This window comes from Chelonoidis abingdonii, chromosome 9, assembly GCF_003597395.2.
Source record: "Chelonoidis abingdonii isolate Lonesome George chromosome 9, CheloAbing_2.0, whole genome shotgun sequence".
NCBI lineage: Eukaryota > Metazoa > Chordata > Testudines > Testudinidae > Chelonoidis > Chelonoidis abingdonii.
In genome coordinates this window covers 38,243,577-38,262,882 of record NC_133777.1, presented here as the reverse complement: position 1 = coordinate 38,262,882, position 19,306 = coordinate 38,243,577, and the positions used below count along the sequence as shown (strand labels likewise).

The 19,306-nt window shown below is 46.9% G+C and overlaps 1 protein-coding gene across 1 annotated transcript in view; it reads right to left on the bottom strand.

Annotated features, from left to right (window-relative positions):
* Positions 1-6,656: 6,656 nt before the first annotated feature.
* The window catches only part of HMOX2 (heme oxygenase 2), a 29,326-nt gene continuing 16,676 nt past the window's right edge, over positions 6,657-19,306 (bottom strand). The window contains exons 3-6 of the mRNA XM_032781625.2: positions 14,759-14,876; positions 12,449-12,940; positions 7,662-7,782; positions 6,657-7,579 (exon numbers count right to left, since the gene is read on the bottom strand). Coding sequence (XP_032637516.1) covers positions 7,446-7,579; positions 7,662-7,782; positions 12,449-12,940; positions 14,759-14,876 — 865 coding nt within the window. The 3' untranslated portion in view covers positions 6,657-7,445. The remainder of the gene's footprint in view (positions 7,580-7,661; positions 7,783-12,448; positions 12,941-14,758; positions 14,877-19,306) is intronic.

Sequence of the window (19,306 nt, the reverse complement as noted above, 5' to 3'; positions counted from 1 at the left end):
GACCCTTTCCCACATGGAAGTGTGAGTAAAAGTTAAAACCGATAAAAACATGAAAAGGTCAAAGTGACTTCATTAGAAGGCAAGGGGCTTTCACCAGAACTCTGGGGAGGGGGAAGAGGGTAGGAGACTTTCCTGGTGAGAATAGAGCCCATGCGAGCAGGCTGGGAAGGGGAGATTTTTCTATATGAGTTTTGATGGGTAAGATCAATGATCAGTTCCAGTGATCATTATCAGGGATCATTTTGAAAACCTCTCACTAACTCACTCAAATGAATATGGAAATACAGATTGGTTACACATTCTGACAGCAAATCATTATGAAGTATCAGTCTTTCTTAATTGACACAGGGGCAACCAGTAATTGAAATGTCAGAGAAAGTTGCATATTGGTTGGAGGGAGGAATTGACAAATACTGACTGATGCATAGGAGAGTTAACTCTAGTCCCTCCACCCTCCTAAAGTGGAAGGGGCAAATAAAATCCTACCTAAGGGAAAAGTAAAATCACTAATAAATGAGGGAAGTGAAATTTAATATGTGGAGAACAGATGAGCTACAGCACTGCTATTGGAGATTAGCAAGAATAAAAAAAAAAATTCAGCACCTGGGATTGAGATGCACTGAAGACCTTGTCAAGAATAACATAAGTGGGTAAGTATATATGTGGAAACTCTGGCAGCAATGAATTTTCTGGTGCGGATCATCTGCATGCTGGACTGCAAAGGGAATCTAATAAAAATGACTGTGTATTACCCACTTCTCCATGTCTGAGAAGTAAGTAGCAGGGGCATGGAACCCACCCCAGTCCCTAAACTTCAGAGTTGAAGTGCCAGACTGAGCACAGATCTCTACATAGCTAGTGTTAGTTCTGTAGTGAGTCCTGTGTGCCCAAATTCATAGACCTGACCTCTGAAACTCTTCTTGAACAAGGAGATTGCCTGTGCTCTGCTGAGCCCAATCCTGCACAGACTGGACTAAATCCCAGCAGCTGGGAACTGATTCAATATATTACTCATTTAATCTAATGATCTGACTTACAGTGGGGCTTGAATGACGTGTGCCTAACAAAGAGAGCAGTTCTTTCACTGGGAAATATTCCAGTCTCTGACATGGGCCAGCATGGTGTCAGGCACAGGCTGGGCAATACGTCATGGCTGTATGATGGTGTGGAAAATGCTGTAGCTCAATGATGGCTGTCTTTGAAGGCTGTAACTTCCCCTGAGACAGAGGTTAAATGCTGCATGTTAGTGGAAGAGCAGTGGCCCTGGCAGCATGACCTGAACCAGCACCCCTTCTGCTAAAGGATAGGGGTCAGGGCAGTCAGGGGATAGGGAGCAAGGAGGGTCCTGGGGGTCAGTTAGGGTGGGAGGGTCTCTGGAGGGGGTGGTCAGGGACAAGGACCTTGGGGGGTTGGATGAGTCAGGAGTTCCGAGGGGGCTGTCAGAAGGCAGGGGTGTGGAGAAGGGTTGGGTCAGGCAGGGAGCAGGGGGCGTTGTATGGGTCCAGAGTTCTGAGGGTCCTGTCAGGGGGCAGGGAGCAGTTAGATAGGCATGGGAGTCCAGGGGGGTCTGTCTGGGTGTGGATAAGGGTTGGGGCAGTCAGGGAACAGATAGGGGGTAGGGTCCTAGGGGGGCAGTCAGGGGACAAGGGGCAGGGAGGCTTAGCTAGGGGGTGGGGTCCCAGAAGGGGGTAGTTGGGGACAAGGAGCGGGGGGATTGGGGGTTCTGAGGGGGGCAATCACCCAGGCCTCTGCCTTGACCCCACCCCCACCCATAGCCCTGAGCCCTGTACCACCCAGCCCTTGACTCCTTCACCTCCCATGACCCCAGCCCCCCTCCAGACACCTGTACCCCCTCACATGCCCCCAGCCCTCTGCCCTGACTCTTGCACCCTGCACATCCCCACCCCCACCCTGAGCACCAAAAGGGAGCTCCTGCACCCCCACTCACATTCCCACCTGCACCCCTCACACCAAATGGGAGCTGCCCAGGTAAGTGCCCCCACACCCAAACCTCCTGGCCCAACCCTGAGCCCCCTCCCTCATTCTAGCTCCTGGCCAGACCCTTCATCCCCAGCCCTGTGCTCGGTCCACTTCCACCCTCAGCTCAGTGCAGAGAGAGGAAGAGAATGGGCCAGAACCAGAGAGAAGGTAGGTACCCACTGTATGTGGGCAGGGTCGGGACCCTAGACTGGCAGCAGGCTGAGTGGGTCCGGCAGCTGGGATGCCAGCTGGCAGGAGCTGGCAGCTGGAACCCCTGAGCGGCAGTGAGCTGAGCTGTTGTTGGTCTGGGGTCCTGGCTACTGGCCCCGCACAGCCCGCTGCCGGTCTGGGGTTCTGGTTGCCAAACCCTTCCCAGCTGAGGTCCTGGCCGCAGGTCCTACTCAGCCCAGTGCTGGCCTAGGTGAACAGAACCCCAGACCAGCAGCGGGCTGAGTGGGCCAGTGGCGTAAGATCAACATTTTAATTTAATTTTAAATGAAGCTTCTTAAACATTTTGAAAACCTTGTTTATTTTACAATACAACACTAGCTTAGTTATATAGTATATAGACATAGAGAGAGACCTTCTAAAAAACATTAAAATGTATGACTGGCACATGAAACCTTAAATTAGAGTGACTAAATGAAGACTTGGCACACCACTTCTGAAAGGCTGCAGACCCCTGTACTAGAGTTTAGTGGAAAGCAGCATGTTTCTTACACTGACAGCTAGGCTGAAAGGGCTGGAGTGGGGGGAAGGAGGAGGTGTCACACTCATATACTCATGCTCCCAGGACAGGGACAGCAGGGGAGAGGTCAGGATTCTTTAAGGTGTCTCACAGGCAGTGATGGATGGTGCGATGAAGGTAAGTCTTCCAAGGCATGATGGAATACAACACAGCAAACCACTTGCCAGGCAGTCTGGACAAAAGGCCTTCCGGGGAGGTACATGCTTGTGAGTGCACTGCTGAGCACATAGACTTTAAAGTCAGAAGGGACCAATATGATCATTTAGTCTGACCTCCTGCACAAAGCAGGCCCCAGAATCCTACCCATCCACTTCTATAACAAACTCCAATAACTCAGACATAAGTTAGAAGTCTTCAAATTGTGGTTTGAAGACCTCAAGATGCAGAGGATCCACCAGCAAGTGACCCATGCCCCACGCTGCAGAGGAAGGAGAAAAACCTCCAGGGCCTTATATGCAGCTAGAGATAATGTGGCTGCATCTGGTTGGTCACACTCCATCTTGGACAGTGTCCATGCATGAGGTGTAAGAGTGCTGCCTAATTAGAGTCCCAGACACCTTGTCTATGGGGAAGCTCTTCTGATCTTCCAGCTGTTCAAGCAGCCCATTCATCACACAAGCATTCCAGAAGGGAGGGGGAGGGGAAAACTACTTCACAGGTGTTCAAAGAAGGAGAGGAAACTTGGGTTGCTAGTCCCAACCATCCCCTCCTCTAAGCTGCAGTGGCCTATGCAAAGGAGGTTTCCTCCTGTGAGTAGAGTCCCCATTTTGCACAAACTGCACTTGGTGAATGGTAATATAGCCAGCCCCCTCAATCTTCTGCCAGCAGCAATGGGCACTAGGAGAGTGTCTACACAAAAAATGCAAGCAGCCACTGTTGTCTCAACAGTGACTGCACAGGGCTGGACCTTGAGGATCATAGAATCATAGATTATTAGGATTGAAAGGGACCTCAGGAGATCATCTAGTCTAACCCCAAATGGCCCACTCAAGGATTGAACTTACAACCCTGGGTTTCACAGATCAATGCTCAGACCACTGAGCTAGCCCTCCCCTCAGGGGTCTACGGCTGTTGGAGGGGAGAAACAAGCAGTTAAGCACCAGGGAGCACAGCTGCCAAAGGAATGATAAGGGCTTGGGCTTAGGCTTAGATCCAGGACTGCTGCAGCTCACATGGCATTTGCAACAAATAGATTCTGGTGCTTAAATTGGGGTATGTTGTCAGGGCTGGATTAACCATTTGTGGGCCTGATGCCAAACATAGTTATAAGCCTCCATGGAGTGGGGAGGCTAGTCTCTGGAGTGGGGAGGCTAGTCTCTGGAGTGAGGGGCCAGGTGGAAGCAGTGGGGCATGGCAGGGGCAGCCCTGCTTTGCCCAGTGCAAGGGCACTATTTACAAACTGACAGTTGCAGATGCACAGGGGCCTGCCTGGCCCTATGCTCCCAACATGCCCCTTCCTCTTGGGGGGCAGGCCTATGCCACACCACACAGCCTCCCCTGCCCAACACCCTAGGCCCTGAGGCCCCCTGGAGCCACTATTCCCAGCGTGCGTGCGCACGCGCACACACACCGACCCACCAACAGCACTCTGCCCACCACCACGCCTGCCCATAGCCCCACCCACAGAACCCCCACTCCCTAGTGCACCAACACACACAGATCTTCACAGCCCCGCACCACCACCCCCTGCCCCCAACTCCCTTTCCCCTAGCCCTGACTCCCAACTGCACTCACCAGCCTTGCAAGGAGATGACTCTGGCTTCTGCACTGATCCAGCAGCACAGCTAGGGCCAGGACCTGCCCGAGTGGTCCCTCAAGATGCACTTGCACAGAAGGGCCCAGCCAAGCCCTCCATCCTGTTTCCCCCCACCCCCACCCCTGGCTGAGACTGGCCAGGCTTCTGCACCCGTCCCAGGCAGCTCAGCTCTGGAGAGACAGGTGGGGCCCTACAGGTGGGGGGGGAGCAGAGACTGCCCCCAGTTAGAGGTGCACTGGGGTCCAGTCAGGGGGCTGAGAGGAACACGGGATAGGGCCCTCTGGCAGGCAGGCCAAGAACAGCAAGTGGTAGGCAAGGGGAGTCAGTGGGATCTTGGGGCATAATGCAAGCAGAGCAGGCTGGGGCCGCTTCTGAGCATGGAGCCATTGTAAACCTGGTACTGTGACAGTGTTGTCCTCCTGCAGAGGTATGGCTACATGCAGCTACAGGTTACCACCACAGCTCTGCCTTGTTTTAAAGGGGCTGATGAGCCTGAAGTGTAAAAGCCAGCTCCCCTCCTGGAATCCAGCCATCATCAGCACTCCCAGCACAAATGAGAGTGCAGCCCTTATAAAGGGAAGAGGTAGTTTCCACACAGATTTGACTGGGCTATGCAGCCACCTAAGCTGGCTGGATTCTAAAATTCAGGCCAGCAGCTTACAGCAAAGGCAGTAAGCATTAACCCACCTTGTCAGCACTACAGTCGCTTTGTCCCTGTAGACAGCAAGATTTGTTAGCCTGGGCAGAAGAAATCCACAATTTCACACAGGTTCTAGGTCTAGTCCACTCCACAGGGGGTAGTTGCTTTGCCCACAGCCTAGCATCTTACAGCCCCTGTGCTCCCCACTCCACACACTAGGGGGAAATCTTTATGCTGATACTGATGAATAGTGCTTTGTCAGCAGGGGAGACCTCTGCTCCCCTCGCCCTAGACTCAAGTGTGTTCCCCTCAGGGGGGTGGGGAGAGCTCTGCCTTACAGCACTGACCTGGCTGCACTTGGACACCAGTCCTCGAATGGCGTGGGCTTGGTGTAAAGGTACAATAGCATAGCCTTTACTATGGTGTGTTTGATAGTACAACCCCCTGCTGTGAAGGTCTAGGACTGATCCAGCTATGCTCCATGGCTTTGGAGGATAATACATCAAGCAATCTCAGCTGAACAAAGACAGAAAAATTGCCTATGAAAGCTACTAAGGGGGGGGAAAAAAATCTATATTCATCTGCATCCTGTGCAGCATGAGGAAGCTTGGTTTGTTTAGTTAACCAGTTACAATTCATGTGTTGGAAGATCCCTCCAAAACTGTACCCAGCCCCTGGACAGGGCTCCTCCAGGACCATCTACACTTCAATTTAGGGGGAAGATTTGTTCCTTTGTGATGAAAGCGGCCCTCACTTTTAACGACCAGATGCCTGTTGGGCACAAGGAGCAGAAGGCAAACTCTACACTAATTGTGGACATCTAGTTCACTAGATGAACATCTACACTAATTGGACAGCCCTTTAGCCCAGGCCCTGTGAGCCTGAGTCAAGTGACATGGGCCAGCTGTGGGTTTTTGACTGCAATGTAGACACACCCTGAGTCTGCAGTACTGTATTCTTGTCATGTGGATACATACATACAATTTGTGTTTTTTAGTAACTGTTAAATGAGCTCTGCTTTTTAGCTGGAGAGAAACTTCAGTGTAGATATGATAGTATGATCTCTGGGAGCAAAACTAAGTGGGTTTAGAAAATAAAATACATCTAGACTTGTCCTGATGATTCCAAATATATTTGAGGATCTCAGGTAGGAAAGAATGTTGGAGTTTTACATACAGCTCTGATGTAGGTCAGCAAGTCCAGCTCTTCCAGTCACTTTAAATACCATCAGACAGAGAATAGTTTTGGAGGCAAAAATCAAAGCTAGGCTGGCGAGAGTGCCCAGAAGAACATGCTGGTTGGCGATCCAGTTGAAAGGAGTTGAGTAGAAAGTCGAGGTTTCACAACACTGCACATAGTGGTTATCAGTCCCAAACTGAGCCTTCTAAATGAATTCCATGCTGTGAATACATCCTGCCTGTGCGACCTTGCATCCAGCCTTGCAAAGAGGAACTGACTGTAAAGGCCAGTTGCAATGAAGTTCTCAGGGGCTAGACTCCTCTCTCCATGAAGAAAGACTCCCTTATGAGGACTTCAGAGTATAAACTTTATTGAGTCAAAGGCTCTATCACAATATAAGTTACATGAAAAAGTAAACCGTTAACTTTAACATATACAAGGACTTGCTCCCCCAGCCCATGGGAAACTATTTGCTCAGCAACTGCTACATGCCAGGGCAAAAAGGCCCTAATTTATAAAACTGGTTTTGAGCCTATAGCCCTTGCAACAAGAGCAGCAATTTATTCAGCCTTTGGGGCAACTGATGCTGTGCCACAGCATCAGAGGTAAGAGCTGTTTCGGAGCAGTTTGAATACCCCACCACCTTCTCCAGGACAAAGTGCACTTCCTGATTTGAATCAGCTCTGAAAGCTTGTGACATGGACAGAGCAAAGTGCTTGATCAGCACGTGAGGAACAATACTATGTTGGAAGGGGAAAAGAACACGCCATCAGACAGCTGGGGAGAAAACCCCAGCCTGGTCAGGGATACGAACAGCTGATCATTTGACAATAGCTGGCTAAAGCCATTCCCTGATTTAAGACCCGCACCAGGTCACTATAGGTTTTGGCTCCAAGTGGCAGTTGTGGAGCTAGACTACAATTCCTGCATTAAGTTACTAACTCAGAACCCTTCTGGGTAATTGTATAGATTACTAGGTGTGGTACCATGCAGTATCTGGGTTATTTGTATGCAAATAGTCCTAGGTATTCACTGCAGATTCCGGTTTATTGTTTACTTAACTCTTGCATTTAAAAACCTCCACCAACAGAGCAGTCCCAAAAAGGGTGTGTTCATCTTGAGTCACCGTGAGATAACACCATCTAGTGTCCATCCATCACATACCAGGTTGCAATGCCTGCAGCCAAGGCAATGCAAGCTGCAAGGACAAACTGCATGGTGGGCTGCTTCAGCATGGCCATGCCAATGTGATAGGGGCAGCCAGGGTCCCCCTTGCCTGCAGGGAAGGGCAGAAAGCACTGTTAGCTGTATTACCCCAGAGATCCAGATTAATGTATTGTAATAAAATAAAAAACTACCTAGTTTCGTGGCATAGTATGGGCACTTGCGCAGGTCTCCTTTTCCATCATGTACTGGCAGGCCTCCATCCTGGGCTTCTTCCGTTAACAATGCACCAATTTTGTCCAGTTCATCAAATACCTGCCAGGGAAAGTGAAGATTCAATGAGAGTCACCAAGAGCAAACAGCATTTCGCAGCCATTCTTGTAAATTTCACTTACCTACAGTTTGAATCTGAAGTGTCATCTCATTTATTATTCTCAGTTTCCAGATCAAATTAGCTCAGCTAACAAGAGGTACTAGCCAAGGTTTTCAAAAGGGACTGGTAATTTGGGTGCCCAACTTGACATTTTAATGGGGCCTGGATCTTCAGAATATGCTGATCACCCATCATCTCAGAAGCTGGACACCCCCCCTCCCCGCCCCCAAAAAAACAAAAAACAAAAAAACCCCACACATCTCACTACCCACAGTCACTTTTGAAAGTCTTTGCTGTTTTTTCTTAGCTGCCAGCCCTGCAAACTCAGTCTGAGGCTCAAGTCTTAAAGCTGGGCTCCTGCCTTGAATACATCAGCTGAATTATGAATTTTGTTGGAGAACCAAACCGGTAACTCTAGCTCAGGGGTTCTCAACCTTTTTTTCTGAGGCCCTCTCAACATGCTATAAAAATTCCTTGGCTCACCTGGGCAACAACTGCTTTTCTGCATGTAAAAGGCAGGGCCAGCGCTAACGGGGTAGCAAGTACCACAACTGCCCTGGTCCTCTGCCACAAGGGGCCCACAAAGCTAAGTGGCTCGGTCTTTAGCTTCAGCCCTGGGTGGTGGGGCTCAGGGCCCCAGGCTTCAGCCCCATGCAGTGGGGCTTCAGCTTTCTGCCCTGGGCCCCAGCAAGTCTAATGCTGGCCCTGCATGGAGTTCCCCTGAAACCTGCTCACAGCCTCCCAGGGGGCCCTAGGCTGAGAACCACTCCTCTAGCTCACTCCCCCAGGGCAGAGTTAGTCTGCAAGGCTAAGGATATAATTAAATTCTCTCTTCCACCTCTGATGTACTTGGCAAGTGGGTGCCATTTTCAGTAAACTTTTCAGACTAAAACAAAACACTTGAACAGAGTACTAGGGTTTATTTTTAATTCAATATTTAGTAAATGAAGTGTGCAACTCCAAGCATTCTGAGGCTAATAACATGAGTTCTCTGTTGAAATGCTACTGTGCTGTTTGCTCCAGCAATGTTCCTCATTAAACAGAACAGCTTCACGCAGCACTGTAAAATAGGACGGGCTGTTACTTGCTGGCACCTGCAACAGCTGTCTAGGGGCTGGTCTACACTACGGGGGAAAATCAATCTCAGATACGCAACTTCAGCTACGTGAATAACGTAGCTGAAGTCAAAGTATCTAAGATCGAATTACCGTCCTCACGGCACGGGATCGATGTCCACAGCTCCCCCTGTCGATTCCGCAACTCCGTTTGGGTTGGTGGAGTTCCGGAATCGATAGAAGCGTGTTTGGGGATCGATATATAGCGTCTAGATGAGACGCGATATATCAATCCCCGAGCAATCGATTGCTACCCGCCGATACGGCGGGTAGCAAAGACGTAGCCTAGGTTGCAGGTGAATCTTATGGTTTGTGTGGCCTTTACATGACACAGCACTCCCTCCAGCAACAGAGGTAACAGAACTTTCAGTGAGCCCTGTGAAACTGGAGGGACAGGGTCCTGGCCCTCTTGTACTGAAACGAGAGGATCCTTAAATCTTAGAGGTTGTGAAGAAATCCCATCCTCCACTCTCCCACCAGAGTCATAACAAGTATCTAGGGTTATTTCCCTGCCCTCTGAAACATCAAGCAGGGATCACCAGCAAGAGGATCCATCCCACACGGTCAGTTCACAGCGTTATTATGTAGAGACCTTGGCTTTTCTCCCCCTCCACCCCATTATGTTTACATACAGGGCAGTCCTAAAAAACAAAAAACTTGAAATGGCTACTGGGGACCATCTGTGCCTATAGGCCCCTGAAAAAAAAAAAAAAAAAAATAGGAGAAGTGCCAACATCTGACTGTCACAAACAGCACTGATTGTTCTCTAGAGCATCATGTGAAATCCACATATGCAACAAGATTCATGGTATCTCCACTCCTGTGTACTCCCAAGGAGGGCAAATGTCAGTTTGGAGAGGTCAGCTCCATTTACAGCCCTGCTTGAAACCTATTTCTCCAGAGCTGGCTGGGCCACGGGAATGTTACAGCCTGGAACTCTGCCCTGTTTGCAAGTAAGAGATTCAAGAGAACTTTCCTGTTCATCTTACAGGGTTTCACTGAAGGTGAAATGCCTGCACAGCACCAAGCATGTTCTGGGAGCTACTATTCAGGAATCAAACAAGCTAGAGTCCCAGGTAAGACACTGCAGGGCAAGGTGGGATTCTACTCTGCACAGATGACAATACTGCTTTCACCAGCAGTGTTCCCAGGCCTCTCCCAAGTGTCTAGAGGAAAAGTTGGGAGATGTCAGTGAAGAGTATTAGCAAATCAAAACAGCTTTGAGTATTGTAGAAGGGTTGAGGCCACCAGACTTTGCTGTTTCTTTCCCTTTAGACTCTGGGCTGAAAGACACCTTTCCCAATCCATTCTCTCCACAGACATTCCTGCGGAACTCTGAACACGTTTTCTGTTTTCCCCCTGCCCTGCTTCCCCCCTATTCCCCCCAAAATAGAGTGCTGAGCTTCATCATTCCCCTTGATTTTTCTGCTGGCAGAGAGCCCCTCACAGCTTGGAATGTGAGGGAATTTTAGTCTAAAACAAAAAAGTTAAGGAGAACTACAACACCATTTCCTGGAACCTGTGTCCTCTAGGTTCTGAGCCCAGCCATCAGAGCTTTAACAAGGCAAGAGAGTACTTGGATAGTTATATTCCAGGGTGAGGTTTTTTGTGGGGGGTTGTGTGTTTTGTTTTGTTTTGGGTTTTTTTTTTTTTAGGAGGAACTACTTTTGATAGAACTGAACTGAGAATGAATGAAATCATAACTGGTGCTCCTCTGTACTCTCACACTCCAGTCAACAGGGGAAAGCGTCAGGTAGGGATTCACACAGACTTAGCCAAGGTCTCAATATGACATGGAAGAACGCAATCAAATAGGGCAAGACTACTGCAAACGCATCCTGCTGCTTGGTGTGAAGCTTGGAGAGGTGGCTCAAATAGTTTGCGTTTAACTTTGTACACCCAGCATGCTCAACAGGGTAGGTGGGCACTGTTGGGATAATTGGGCCTATAAATTTACCCTAATTGTGAGTTCAACTGGAGGAAGTGAGTGTTGACAAGAAAAGATATGAAAGGCAGGGGAAAGGGAGGGGGCAGACTGAATTACTCCAAATGAAAAGACTTAAATGATGTAAATCAAGCCTGTGTTAAGATCATGCCTGGTAAACAAGCATGGAATCAGAAAAATCAGTGAAACAAAACAGATGTGTTAAAGACTAGGCCTAAATTGGTGGACAAAATGATTAGGGGATAGGCCCTTTGTGGGTCTTTAAAGAAAGATTTGGAGGGAGAAAAAGAGCTGGCTACTTGAGCAAGCTTCATCATCATGGTGCCACACCCACTATCTCCTGGGACCCTGAGTCTTTGTCATCCCAATCCCGAGATGCCCTGACCAGACTAGGCCAGAGAGGAACCTAGAGAACATTGCCACCAGCTCCCGCTGAATCCCAAATACCATCTGGACTGGACTGGACTAGTGACAGCTGAACAGCAGCAGCTTCAGCCTTACTTCTTCTCTCCCCGCCCCCCCAACAGGACAGTTATTACTGCCTAACAGACTGTCAAACAAGGGTTTTTCCCCCTCTTAAGAGCTCTCTCCAGTCAAAGGGAAAGGGAACAAGGGATGCTGTTAAAATGAAAGCCTTAATTAATACTTTATATTTCAAATGCTTTAGCCATTTTCCCTTCTTTTCTTTAATCTTAAGTAAAAGGATATTTAGTGGGCTGTTTGCCATAGCACTAAGTAGGCAGAGGTCTCTGTATATCAAATCCCAAACCTTGTTTAATGCTATTTAATGGTGGACAGTGACTAGCTCATGTTAACCCCTTTGGCCCTTATATTCCATCTAAATTAATACAACAATACTTAAGTGCATAGAGACCAAATCAGGTAGAACCTGTACATCAAAACTCTTGTACTCTACCATCTGATTGATAGGGAGTCAAAGCAGGTTGCGTGGTCCTGATGACACACTGCATACTGGAATGTTTAGTCTCTGGGTTACACCTTCAAGTTAAAGAGGTAAAATAGCAGCAGTCTGCTCTGTTTTTATATAAAACAGAGCAGCCCTCAGGATCCTGCTAAATCATCACGTCAGTCTTTAGATGGCCAGAGTGTGGAAGCCCCTGAGTGTATGATGCATTTGGCTAATTAAGTGCTTCCTTGGCATGTCAAAGGTTAGGAGTAGGTTCAGATAAGTTTGTGGGGTTTTCCCCATGGGAGGAGGCCTGGTTTCTTCTCCTTATCTTACCGACTACTTAAGCATGTATTAAATTATTGGCATTACAAGAACTCCTGGAGGCCTCAACAAAGATTTGGGCCCTAGCATAGTAGTGTGCTCTACCCGTCCTTAGTAGAGACATCAGGTGCAGTTTGCATTTCCTGTTTAAAAGGCTTATAATAGCTCTACTCTTTTCTCCTTCCCCTGGATATAGCCAACGCCATCAGTCCTGCATTATCAGGAACATTAACACTCCGTTTAAGCCAGGCAGAAGATTAAAGCAGTGTAGCTTACTTAAGTACAGGCAGTTACAAGAGTTTGGGGACGCATGGTACCTGCATGTTGAATTCAAATGCCTTATTGGCTTCCTCCACAATCCTTTCCTTGGCTTTCTTGTCCAAGTCCAGGGCATTTATCCTGGCCCTGTAGAACTGCTTGAACTGCTGTGCATTGGAAATATTGTCAAACACATAGAACTGGATCCCTTCCCCAGTACTGGGCAGCTTCAAGGCCCTCTGGGCTACTTTCTTGAGTATCTGGCCCCCAGACAGGTCCCCCATGTACCGTGTGTAGGCATGGGCTACCAGCAGCTCCGGTTCATACTGCCCAATATGATGGATTCTGTCTATGTAACACCTAGTTGCCTCTGAACACTGAATCTTCTCTTTCCAGTTTTCCCCGTAGAAATACTCCATGTCTTTAGCCAATGCCTCTTTCCGATGAAGCTCTAGAGGGAAGTACAAAGGGGCAAATGCAGGATGGTCCTTGTTGCAGTCCATTTCCTCTTCCAGGGCAGAGTACGTATAGTAAAGTGCCACAGTAGCCAACTAGGAACAAAAGCACAATGTATGTGAGAGACCACTTGTCAGAAAGAATGATGTATTTAGACAGGTTATGTACAGACCCATGCATTCCTCCCAATAAACCACACTCCATACAGACCACACTTTTCCCAGCATATTATCTGTTAGGCTGTGAAGGACTCTTAAAAGGAAAACGGTGAAGTCCTTGTCTATGGTGATGTCTGGACGTGTCCCAAGCAAAGTCACTGAACCCCTATGCCTCAATACCTATCTGTAAAATGGGGACAATATATCCTACTTCAAAAAAGGTGTAGGGAATTCATTACTGCTTTAAGCTCCTCTAAGGGAATGCACTATTTAGATTTGCAGACCTTTATGATCAAAAGATGATGTTCATACTTCTATGCTGAATGCTCTGATCTGCCCACAAAGGACTGGCAATTAAAACTTCTTAGTTTAAATAGCTAACATAATTTCCAATACTTCCTGACAATTTCAACTGCACTGGCATTTATAGACCTGAGGCATGACATTAAGGGGCTTCCAGATGAGAATCACAACAATGGAGGGGTGGCTGAGGCAAACACAAGCGGAGTTACGATGCTGTGCACCAGGTCACAAACACCAAGAGCAGGGACGCAGGCCCAGCCCTGTGGGACATGAGCTGCTGCTGCTGCTGGATGATGCATGTGAGGTGAACTCACCTTTAAAACCTCTTCCTGACCCCTCCCCCCCCGGCCTACAACCCATCTAGAACCTTCTTGCAACCCACTGGTCTGTTGTAATGTGACCAGATGTCCTGATTTTTAGGGACAGTCCCAATTTTTGGGTCTCTCTCTTATATAGGGTCCTGGGGTGGCTCTAGGCATTCCCTTGGTTTTCACACCTCTACTGCTAGAACAGGGCCTCACCCTCCCTGACTGAACTAACCTCGTTATCTCTAGCTTGCTTGCTAGCATATATATACCTGCCCCTGGAAATTTCCACTACCTGCGTCTGACGAAGTGGGTATTCACCCACGAAAGCTCACGCTCCAAAACGTCTGTTAGTCTATAAGGTGCCACAGGATTCTCTGCTGCTTTTACAGATCCAGACTAACACGGCTACCCCTCTGATTCTAGGCATTTTGCCACCCCAAGCACGGCAGGCAGGCTGTCTTCAGCGGCTAGCCTGTGGGAGGTCCCCAATCCCGTGGATTCGGCGGCATGCCTGCAGGAGGTCCTCTGAAGCCGCAGGACCAGCGGACCCTCCGCAAGCAAGCTGCTGAAGGCAGCCTGCCTGCTGCTCTCGCGGTGACCGGCAGAGCGCCCCCCGCAGCTTGCTACCCCAAGCACGTGGTTGGCGTGCTAAGGCCTGGAGCCACCCCTGTAGGCTCCTATTACTCCCCCATCCCGATTTTTCACACTTGCTGTCAGGTCACCCTGGTCTGTTGGGACCCACTGTTTTAGAAAACACTGCTTTAGCTCTCCATTAACTGTTTTCCAGACCAGCCAGCAGAAGGTGCTGCTGAGCAACATTAAGCTGACTCCCAACCCAAATCGCTAACTATGCCAATTCTGTAGCACTACAAGGTACTGCTGACTCTGAGAGTGAGACACCATGCTGGATTCCCTGACATGTTACAGAGTGTCATTACTAGGCAAGACAAGCTTCCAGCAGTTTAGTTTCTGAAAGAGCAGGGAATTGAACCCAAGTCTCCAGAGTCCCAGGTTAGTACCCTAAACACTGGCCATCCTCTCATTGTAACATGCTGTGTCTCCAATTTGGGATAGAGCTTCCAACTCCACAGCTCAAGATCCCATCTCACATGCTGTTAAGGAAACAGAGCTAGAAAGTGCAAACCTTAAAGAGCTCCTTCTTGATCCGTCCTTTCAAGAAGTCTTTGACGAACTGAGTGTTCTCTGCACGATCATGAGACTCTTTGGTCCCCTCCTTGAGCATCTCTGAGAGGTCAGTGGGACTGTGAAGAACAGAAATTCGAAAAGGGCATGAGATGGGGAACATGTCCAAAGGATCCCAGGAAGATTCTGTAGGTCTTAAGAGCAACTTTTAAACTACACAGGGCCAGGCCCAGGCCCATACATTGGACCAAGACAGCTATTTGTGCTTCAGACCAGTCCTGCATTAGACTGGACAGAAACTGTGAATTCATATTTGCTGATGACAAGCTCCAAGAAGATGCCATCTGTGTCTGTCAATTAGTGCTAACTGACATCCAACTCAAGACAGAATTATTCTCTGGCTCAAAATGTGGGGGTGGGGAGGAGAGACAGCTCCTCTGGCCATGGGGGACACAGGACGTACCCCTCCAAAAATCAGCCAAATTTTTATTCTTGTGCACACCCCTAAGCTTCAGGGATACAGTTTACATGAAATATACTACATAAACCTGTGTTGAAAGGTCCCACTATAAGTGAGGTTTTGGACACCACTGGCATGGTCTCTTAAAATGCTGTCTCTGGGAACAGGACTGTGCCATCACATCAGACTATCAACACGGAAGTACAAACACCACCATACAAAACATGCTGAACAATCACCACAGCGTGATGACATTACACTTGTCCTGTTGATATTTTGGGTTGCTTTTAACATCCAGTGTCAGTATGTTAGCCTCTGAAACAGGTAGTCTCATCAAACCCAGGACTGTCCCACAAAGTCATCATCATCAGTGATTACCTCAGATGCAACAGAAACCCTACTGACAATGCTAAGAGAATAGGATCAAGCACAACGGTGACAGCAGCTTATAAGAGATGTTGAATATACTACTGAGCTAGGGTAGTGTGAATCCACATTCCAGCACAGTCTGGTTGTGCCTTGAGTGTGTGACAGGTAGCAATACTGGCAGGAGTCTCATTCATTTTAGAGAGGCTAACAGGTATGGTCCATTCACCACATTCAGACACCCAAATACTGAATCATTAAAACTGACTTTTTGGCATAAATCCCCCTACTATGAATTTTTAGAGTATAGTAGAACCCCAGAGTTACAAAGTGACCAGTCAAACACACACCTCATTTGGAACCAGAAGAACGCAATCAGGCAGCAGAAGCAGAGGGGGAGAAAAGCAAATACAGTACAGTGCTGTGTTAAACGTAAACCACTAAATAAAAAAAAATAAAATAAAGAGAAAGGGTTTTAAAAAAAAAAAAATAAAAAATTTGACCAGGTAAGGAAACTGTTTCTGAGCTGGTTTCATTTAAATTACAATGGTTAAAAGCAGCACTTTTCTTCTGCATAGTAAAGTCTCAAAGCTGTCAATGTTCAGTTGTAAACTTTTGAAAGAACCACAATGTTTTGTTCAGAGTTACAAACAATCTCCATTCCCGAGGTGTTCATAACTGAGCTTCTAATGTAATCTCAGAATAGTAACCCAGCCCTTCAAAACATGCGAGATTTCCCTGTAATCACTATATTCGTGGTGCACCTTTGACAGCCTCAACTGCAGTCTGCCCATTGATATAATCTCACTCATGACTATTAACATTCCAAATCTCTGAGCTGCTTCAGTTAAAAAACAACCTGCCCTCAATGCTTTCCATACTCCCAGTTGTGGAATTGGCACTAGTTCAGTCGTACCCTGCATCATAGGCTAACTGTGACAACTCAAAGATCGCTCAGCTTGTGACTCACCACAGAAAACAGGAACTCCTCCTTCCCAATGACAAAGGACTTTTTTGTTTCTGGTACTAGTGTCTTGAGACGGCAGATTTTAATAATTTACTACAACAAATAGCTTTAGTTCCTGTCTTCTCACAGTGGCTAATGTCAGATGCTTCAGAGGGAATGAACAGAACAGGTAATCAAGTGATCCATCCTCTGTCACCCATTCCCAGCCTCTGGCAAACAGAGACTAGAGACACCATCCCTGCCCATCCTGGCCAATAGCCATTGATGGGCCTATCCTCCATGAATTTATCTAGTTATATTTTGAACCCTGTTATAGTCTTGGCCTTCACAACATTCTCTGGCAAGGAGTTCCACAGGTTGATTGTGCATTGTACGAGGGAAAAAACAAAAAAACAAACTTCCTTTTGTTTGTTTTAAAAGTGATGCCTATTATTTTCATTTGGTGACCCCTAATTCTTACATTATGAGAAGGAGTAAACAATACTTCCTTATTTACTTTCTCCACACCAGTCATGATTTTAATACACTTCTATCATATCCCCCCATAGTCATCCCTTTTCCAAGCTGAAAAGTCCCAGTCTTATTAATCTTTCCTCATATCAGCTGCTCTAATGTCCTAATCATTTTTGTTACCCTTATCTGTACCTTTTCCAATTCCAATATATCTTTTTGAGGTGGGTCAACCACATTTGCACACAGTATTCAAGATGTGGGCATACCATTGATTTATACAGAAGCAATCTATTTTCTGTTTTATTTTTTATCCCTGTCTTAATGATTCCCAACATTCTGTTTGCTTAACTCCCGCTGGACATTGAATGGATGTTTCAGAGAACTATCTGCAATGACTCCAAAAAATCTCTTTTGAGTTGTAACAGCTAATTTAGACCTCATCATTTTATATGTAGAGTTGGGATTAAGTTTGCTAATGTGCATTACTTTGCATTTATCAACACTGAATTTCACCTGCCATTTTGTTGCCCAGTCACCCAGTTTTGAGAGATCCTTTTTGTAGCTCTTCACAATCTGCGTGGGACGTAACTATTTTGAGTAATTCTGCATCATCTGCAAATTTTGCCACCTCACTTTTCCAGATCATTTATGATTATGTTGACTAGGACTGGTCCCAGTACAGACCCCTTGTGGACACCACTACTTACTGTTCTCCATTCTGAAAACTGACCATTTATTCCTACCCTTTGTTTCATATCTTTTAACCAGTTACCAGTCCATGAGAGGACCTTCCCTCTTATCCCACGACAGCTTACTTTGCTAAAGAGCTTTGGTGAGGGGCCCTGTCAAAGGCTTTCTGAAAATGAATGAATTAGTTGGATAAACTGAAATTAAGAAAATATTCTTTGCATCTGCAGTACAGCCTACTGCCATCAAAAGCTCATTTAGAGAGACAAGTTGGGTGAGGTAGTATCTTTTATTGGCCCAACTTCTGTTGAGGAAAGTAAACAGATCTCTGTGTCAGCTTGTCTCTTTCACCAACAGACGCTGGTCCAATAAAAGTTATTACCTCATCCATCTTGTGTCTCTAATATCCTGGGACCAACATGACTGCAACCACACTGCAGAAACCTGGTTCCAGGTGCTTAGCCAGTGACTTCCTCCAGTTCTATAAGTTGACTTTCTTCAAAAGCTCAGCACCAAATATGTACTGCTTGAATATTGTTTTTGTATTTATTAAAATCAAATAAATTAGACTATAGTCTATTTAAGCCTTAACACTGGTTGCCAATGTTAAATGGATTTACTTTTCAAATGAAAAGTAAATTTAAATTAAGTCTAAAAATTTGATTTTTGGTCAGTTTTGATCCACTCTAATATCTCCTATAGAGCAGTTTAAAACACCCCCACCCTTCAGTCCAGCAATGATTCCAGCCTCACCACCACATTCACTTCTTTCTAGGTCTTCCATGCTTCCAATGCACGGACCAGCCTCCCGATCCCAGTGTGCCATGCCATGCCCCAAGCCTCTCATTCAAATCCCAGTTTAAGGTTCATTTCCTCCACATAGCCGCACAAATATTACTCAAATGCACTCTCCACCCCAACCTTCAATAAGGGAGAGACTGAAAGGCTCTTTCTGGGTCTCCTAGTGCATCTGATTTTATCTACATCTTTCAGACTAAACTCTCTGGGGCAGGGACTGTGGGTGTTATGCACCAACAGTATTCTCAGTAGGTACAACAAGAAGAGTTAATATACTCATTATATACGTGCACTGCATTTTCATCTCACTAGAGGGTTTTTGGTTTTCAGTGAAGTGAATAGATGCACTTTATCAAGCCACAGCATCTCCTGGTGGATCTTTGCAGCTGCTTCACCCGAGGACTGCACAAGACAAGACTTTTGAACTGCCCAGTTATTCAGGAGGGCTAGATTATTGCACTCCAAAATATACAAGAAAAGGAAAATCTCAAATCGGAATAGAAGGAATTATTTCTTGGCAAAGAGCAATTGGGCTGTGGAAGAATCTTACAGTAAGTGGGAGAAACCCTATTAACTCTTGTCATTTGAAACTGGATGGGATAACACACTACAAAGTTTACTGTAAGGAAATGAATGTGCTGGCCCCAGGGAGATGAGCTGGATTATGTATTCATATCCCAACAGATCCTCATCACTAGCTCTTCACTTCAGCCATTTACAGATATCCTTCTCTCCTGAATGGGGGTGGAATGAATATTAAAGTGTTCCCACATTACTGAAAGTGAGGGGGCTGGAGGGGTGGTGGAAAAGAGAAAGAG